At 40.3% G+C, this 6,873-nt stretch overlaps 1 protein-coding gene across 2 annotated transcripts; it reads right to left on the bottom strand.

Moving 5' to 3' along the window:
* Window positions 1-389: 389 nt before the first annotated feature.
* On the bottom strand, window positions 390-4,274 carry LOC126599660 (uncharacterized). Of its 2 annotated transcripts, none has more exons than XM_050266070.1 (12): window positions 4,060-4,274; window positions 3,726-3,991; window positions 3,384-3,457; window positions 3,205-3,299; window positions 2,885-2,982; window positions 2,713-2,796; window positions 2,347-2,427; window positions 2,140-2,223; window positions 1,921-2,016; window positions 1,698-1,780; window positions 1,231-1,319; window positions 390-1,065 (listed from the first exon to the last, which is right to left on the bottom strand). In XM_050266070.1, the coding sequence occupies exons 1-12, from the start codon at window positions 4,193-4,195 to the stop codon at window positions 731-733; spliced, it is 1,521 nt and encodes a 506-aa protein (XP_050122027.1). In that variant the 5' UTR covers window positions 4,196-4,274; the 3' UTR covers window positions 390-730. The 2 variants fall into 2 exon arrangements, with proteins under 2 accessions (XP_050122027.1, XP_050122028.1); XM_050266071.1 differs by having other exon boundaries at window positions 3,726-3,986; window positions 4,060-4,200.
* Window positions 4,275-6,873: the final 2,599 nt, after the last annotated feature.

Genomic DNA, 6,873 nt, shown 5'->3' with positions numbered 1-6,873 from the left:
GGTCGAAAAGTATCGAAAATAGTGTTGTCGTGCAACTTGCTCAACTGCATACGCTTCTTTTCGTGACATATTCAAGGGTGGTACTCCAGGCAGCGGAGAGACCTAGTGAACTGCACCATCAATATCAACATTGTTGTTCATCAATTGAATTAAGCATTTACACCTATTGCTAATGGTGCTCTTTTGGTCCCGTTCGTATCCCTTTCCGAACTACTTTAGATTTTATTCCGATGGTATTAAAAAATAAAATCTGATTGGGAGGTTGGTTAGTTAATTAATTACGATTTGTCTGCCACTTACGTTTATAGTTTGCCAAATTGATATGATGCTAAGCTTACTTGGTATGAATTAAGTTACGAATTGAATAAGTCAATCAACTAATCATGTGATTGTATAATGTGAGAATGACATCTTTCTTTATTTTCATGCGTTACTAAACACATGGAAACTTGAAATTAAAATAATTCCAATATCCTCGTATTTACCAACACATTTGGAGTTAGGAACGGGAATAATTCTAATACCCATTCCAATTCATTCCAAGTAAACACGTCATAAGAATAACCAATAAGCTAATGGCCTCGGACACTCACCCGCACAAACCCTAGACTACTCATGTATTGTTCCCATGGTAAGTACGGTACATAGAATCAAATAATAAACATGCAACATAACATCATAGTTCCGTATACATTGCGGTTACAACGTGAAGGACTATGGACATTTATCTTCAAAAGGGCCATAAGTCTCCCCATATGGCCTTTCGGGCCTGCAGATGTAATGTAGGGTTCTTACTCTTTGTGACAACCACTCTCTGAAGCTCGCCTTCTGAACCATCTCGTTCGGTTGATCGACAAACATCCATTGTAACCTGCTTGCCCCTTCGTACAGGCATATAGATAATCCTACCCCAACCACCACCAAGATTAGCATGACCTGTTTCATCTTCCTCATCTTCGTTATTTTCATCCACTACATCAGGTTCCATAACATCGGAATCATAGTTAACTGGATTCAATTCTTCAAATGGAACAAGGTCAACTTGCTGCGAGCTAATTAACTCATCTGTCCAGGTCAAACACAAATTCTTAGAACCCAAGAAATAAGAGTTAACAAATGGCCAGAATGTTAGTATTAATTGAATACATCACGTAATATATTGAAGACAAAGTTCATTATATGGGGGGCTCTCAAGATGTTTGTAGTGAAGGATAGTCATTTAAGACTTACCAACGTCAATTTCAAGATCTTCTGGACTGCGTTTAGCATGTTGCTCCTTTAAAGTCTCAAATTTCATACCATCAAGCGGCCAAGGTTCCCTAATCACATTAACCAGTGCAGCCATCAGAGAAGAATTCACGACACGAGTATATTTATGAATAAAAAGAACCGAACTGTGACGGAAGTACATATTTGGACAAGAAATCTTTTATTTAGAAAGTTATTGACTGGCTTCATTCAAAATATTTATGACTGTGATCACTTAATTAAGGTCATTGACAGTTAGTTGTGTTTAATAAGAAAGACACTCAATTAGCCAAAACAAAACCACACGATGACAGATTAAACCCGATTAAAAATTGACTAAACCACTGAATAGCTTTATGAGAATGGACTTTTAGGCTTCCATTGTCTAAGAAGAATACTAAAGCTCCCACAATCCACAATGTTGAACAAAAACACAAAAAAATACCAACCGTGGTCTTTGTCCCCGCCTGAAAGCAACGAAGCTAAATTTCTCATCTTCAAAGCCACGTAATGGTTGCCCACCCTTGGACCGCTACAAAAATATCAAGGTACGTAATATCAATTAAAAAGCACGTACTTTAATCATAATGTAACAGGAAAGGAAAAAGGAAAAAGTTGTGGTTCCAACTGACAACTGGATCCAATGAAGTGTGCAAGGATTTGAGGATGAACCTTGAATGCACGCTGAACAGATGTCCTCTCCAAGCGCTGAACAAAATGACAATACTTTCCAGCTTTCTCCAGCGGACATTGTCCATCATGAGAGCACTACATCAAGAAAACTATAAAATAAAATGAGAGAATTCATACTATTAGGAAAACAAAAGAGAAGCTAAGCAACATATTAGTTTCGAAACAGAAAAATATGAGCTAAAGGGCTCTTGTACTCACCGGCGCAACTATAAATCCACCACTCTTTTGAGTCACCAAGTCCTTGGAAGCTTCATCAGTTCCATCTTTAGATTTGCGGCATTTCTAAGAAGTGATGAGTGTGTCAATTATGAATGATTGTAAAGATGCAATGCCAGTACATAACTTGAACAAGCATCTTAACTCAAAAGTCATCTCAAAGAACAAATAACAAGAAAAACAACTTACCCTTTTTTCCATCCATAATATATGCGAGCGCATCTGAGATATGATACTAGATCCTTGTGGTGTTCCAGGTTCAATCAAAACCTAGGAAAATTTTAAGAAAATCTAAGGGTAAAAATATTAGGCTGAAAATTGGAAAATTCCAAACTAAAAACTGCCATGATAATGATTATAAAAGGGATAGTGATACGATTATCAGTAATTCTTTCTTTAGCCCCTTTACGAAATCGATTGTCAGAAGAGCATAAACTACATAATACTTGCCTCTTAGTTAATGGCATAAACCAGGGCATAAGATCATACAAAATTGTTTTGTCATGAAATCATAGTGAAACACAAAACTCATCCGTCCGTAGAAGGAAAGCATACCAGGACATCCCGTGTAAGATCCCAGAGCTGGCGTACTATAGTAATTCGATCCTTGAGTGATGGTATCTCTCCAAGCACATAGGACTTCCGTTGCAAAAAAGAACAAACAGAAGTTATTGTTTGTATCTAACATTCCAAGGCAAACATGAAGTTTGAAATTTATAGAACTTACAGCAATTACAAGGTCATGTTCTCTCTCTGACTTGTTGATACTTTTAGTCAACGACTGGAGGCTATCATAACTATGAATAAGTGGCAAGTTCTTCTGACCTGAAATAACCATGACATAAAGTGGTCAGATTTTTCATTGAGCTCTATGGCACTCTTTGATAATGCATGAAACATTGCAATCGGCAGGTTTTAGTAGATTGGTTCTTTAACAACTGCAGTTCTATCTGTTGTAGACAATTTATCTTTGAAATAATTATTATACAAATAATCTTGACAAAATAATATCGATTGAACAGTTTGAGTATTCAAATCGTTGAGAACCTTGTATAAGCTTCTGCCCTGCCCGCTGCATTGATTGGGATGGCTCCACTAAATTAACTTTCTCCAAGGAATTCGGCCAGACTTCTCGTAGTGCCCTATAGCATTCGAGTCACATTACAACCAAATTCACAGTCTCACATGGTTAACAACAAAAAGATAACACCGAATGAGCTTTTCACCAGAAAGCTGAACCCGTGCCAGCACCAAAATCCAATACTTTAGCTGGAGATAACTCAGGTAGCCTTCTTCGAACCTGTAAAGCAGAAAATACAGAAATTTCACCAAATTATTACACAAAAAACCAAAACTTCAGAACAACCCTAATCAAATTCAAGCTAAGAACCTAAAAATAAACAATACCGTATCAAGTTCAAGCTAAGAAGCTCATTTCTAGCAAAAATTGAAAATAAATTTCTCTCCTTTCCACCATTTTCTCAGCTAGCAACCAAATACAGCACCAATACGCATAATTTGAAACCATAGAAAACTACCCAGATACAAAAAAATTCCCCAATTCATACCTCCTTGAGCACTCTGTGACAGGCAGAGAAGACAGCAGGCATTCTGGAAGCAACATAAGCAATGGTCTCATCGTCTCTGTAGCTGAGGCCGATGTCACCGTATGAGCTCTTGATCTTCCACCGCTGGGATTGGTCCACAGACCGCAAAGGGTCCTCAACGAGTTGCTGCGAAGTCGCCGTAACAAGCTGCGAGTTCACATCCTTGATTTGGCTGAAGGATTCCGATAGCCTCAGGACCTTCCTCTTCATGTGGGGCTCATCCTGCTCTAAAATCCCAAAACCCAGAAATTAAATTTGCTAAATTTACACAGATAATAGAGATGCACAGTTGTACCTCGGAGGTATTTTTTTATGGCGCGGCGGAGGCGGACGGGGGTTGTGAGGCAGCGCTGGGATTGTTTGGCGGCGGAGCGGAGGGTTTCTTGGGATAGGAGCTTTTGGGCGGTCTCCGGGAGTAGGGTAGTCGCCATTTCCGGTATGGCGGAGGAGATGAGGAGATGGATCGAGACTAGAGAGAGAGCTAGGATGGTTGAGTTTTGTTAACTTTCATCGGGGTTTATGCGATTTTCAGGGTTTTAGCTGTTTGGGCTTGATTGGGCTTTTATGTGGGGCTGCGTTTACATGTGGATTGGGCTTTTCTGGATTTTACACAAGGGCCTAGTATTAATTAAGTGTGACTAATACATTGAGGCGGTGTTTACTTAATTGTTTATGTACGAGACAAACAATCATTCTTCGGTAGTAATATCTGGTTGATTTGAGTAACACATCCGGGAAACATTGGCTTAATTGGGATTTGTAGAATTTGGTATCAATTAAAACTTTTTTTTTTTTTTTGAAAGGAAACACACTTCATTGAAACAAGACAAGATCAATAAAGCAACAGCATGAGAGCCTACAAGAGGCTAACAACAGAGGCAGAGACTGAGCAGGAAACAACAGTGCGGGGCTTACAAATAATAGGACACTTCCACCTTGTGAAAGCGTCACCTCAGCACCGAAAAAACAAACGAGAATTAATGTGGACAAGGGAGGCTGTCATTGTTTAGGATGAATACCAACGAAGATGGGGTCGATCAACCCAAACAGAATCACTCATATCTGACGAATTATGCAACGCCAAAACGTGCGTTGCTTCATTAGCTGATCTCGGAACCCAAGACCAACGACAACTTTGAAAAGAACTCCCCAACAGTCTGATCCTCTCCAATGTAGGGGAAGCCTCCCAGTTGTCAACAACAGAACTAGAAAGACAAGAAATAACTTCTAACGAGTCCGATTCGAAAATGATCTCTTGAAAACCAAGCTTCAACCCCAACCTACACCCATGAAACAAGGCAAGGGCTTCCGCAGCGATGGCAGAGGGAGCACAAATAGGGTAGCGCGTAGCTACTACAAATCTTCCTTCAACAGCATGCACCGCCACCCCAGCGAAACATCGTTGAGTGACCATCGACCAGCTAGCATCCACATTTATCTTAAAACAAGGATCAGATGGAGCACACCAAGAGGCAACCCAAGGAGCCGAAGCAAAACTCGTCACTCCACATGGCTCCATGCCAGAATTAGCCTTCAAAAAAGAACTAAGGGCAACTGAAATTTTTAAAAGAACTAAAACCAGGTTCAATGGAACCTTATTAAACACAAAATCACAACGAGCTTTCCAAATGAACCAACAAGTGAAAACAATGTAAGATTAGACCCAATTCCTGCTTAAAGCCGATCCAAACGTTGGCGAAAATACATCCTTGCACCACCCACCCCATGAAGAAATAGCTTCACCATCCACTTTGTAAGATATGCTCAAGAGATTCATCTTGGCATAAACAGATAGGACACACAGGGGAAGGGGCAGATTTGCAGCGATAGAGAGTAGCACGGGTGGGAAGCCCACCGTGAACCGAGATCCAAATAAAGTCCCAGATCTTAGGATGCACCCCAAGCTTCCATAAATGTTTCCAAAAAATAGGAGGAAGTTGATTAATTAAAGTAGGGCTAAACCCTCTCTCATCCACATCACTGCTTAGTAACCAATTGTACCCCAACTTAACCGAGTAGATATACCCTTCTTGTTCGAAGCCCACACAAGTTTATCCTTACGACCTAAAACACCAATGGGAGTAGCCTCAATATCCCTTTGATCTGCTTCAAAGAGAAAAGCTTGCAAAAAACCAATATCCCAACAACCTGATATCGGGCATATTAGGGAAAAAACTCTGAGATTTGGCGATACACTCTGTTGTCTCATAAGCTTTAGGTGTCCTAAAAGAATCGAGGGCAGCCACCTATCACTCCAAACCTTGACATCCTGCCCTCCCATGATTTGCCAATGGGAACCCTTATGAAGCAAATCTCTAACTGAGAGAAGACTAGCCCATGCCCACGAAGCTCGACCTCATTTTCTAGCCTCCCAAAAAGAACAGTGAGGGAAATAGCGAGTTTTGATCACACGAGCCCATAAAGAATTTGGTTCAGTCACTAATCTCCAACATTGCTTCATTAGTAAAGCTTTATTGAATTCTTGAAAATTCCGGAAGCCCAAGCCACCCCGAGACTTTGGAAGCCCAAGAATAGACTTATGAACCCAATGAGTTTTTTGAACCTCATCCTTGCTCCCCCACCAAAAATTCGAAACCAGAGAATCTAGTTCTTGACATACAATGGCCGGAAACTTAAAAAATATTCATTGGGTAAGCAAGAATGGCTTGGACCACAACTTTAATTAGAACTTCTTTCCCCGCTCGAGACAAAGAATTATGTTTCCAACCTTGGAGCTTCTCCATCGCGCGCCCCTTTACATAGGCTAAACCTCTTTTTTTGTAACGCCCCTATATAGCCGGGACACCTAGATAAGCACCCGGGTTATCAACCACTTTCATACCAAGGATATTGCCCAAAAGAGTGGAGCAGTCAACAGGAACATTTGCGCCAAAGAAAACACTCGACTTATTAGGGTTCACTTTTTGACCCGAAACCTCACAATACAATTCAAGGAGTTGGATAATATTGCGGCAATTCTTCCCATTTTCTCTCAGAAATAGAAGAGTATCATCCGCAAAGAACATATGCGAAATAATCTTGGTTTGAAGCCACCGAACCTTACACCCTCCAGAAGATTGTGATCCACTGCATCCTGAATCATCCAAGA

This window comes from Malus sylvestris, chromosome 14 (genome assembly GCF_916048215.2).
Source record: "Malus sylvestris chromosome 14, drMalSylv7.2, whole genome shotgun sequence".
Taxonomy (NCBI): Eukaryota; Viridiplantae; Streptophyta; class Magnoliopsida; order Rosales; family Rosaceae; genus Malus; species Malus sylvestris.
Note: the sequence above shows the minus strand (reverse complement) of the source record. Positions and strands in the feature narration are given on the sequence as shown.

What these genes read in the sequence shown, in the direction of transcription:
- LOC126599660 (XM_050266070.1), bottom strand. Translation starts at nt 4,195, where the DNA reads ATGGCGACTACCCTACTCCCGGAGACCGCCCAAAAGCTCCTATCCCAA. An exon ending in GTGGATTTATAGTTGCGCCG is followed by an intron (nt 2,017 to 2,139) that starts GTGAGTACAAGA and finishes TTCTTGATGTAG; the next exon opens with TGCTCTCATGATGGACAATG. An exon ending in AGGCGGGGACAAAGACCACG is followed by an intron (nt 1,320 to 1,697) that starts GTTGGTATTTTT and finishes TAATGTGATTAG; the next exon opens with GGAACCTTGGCCGCTTGATG.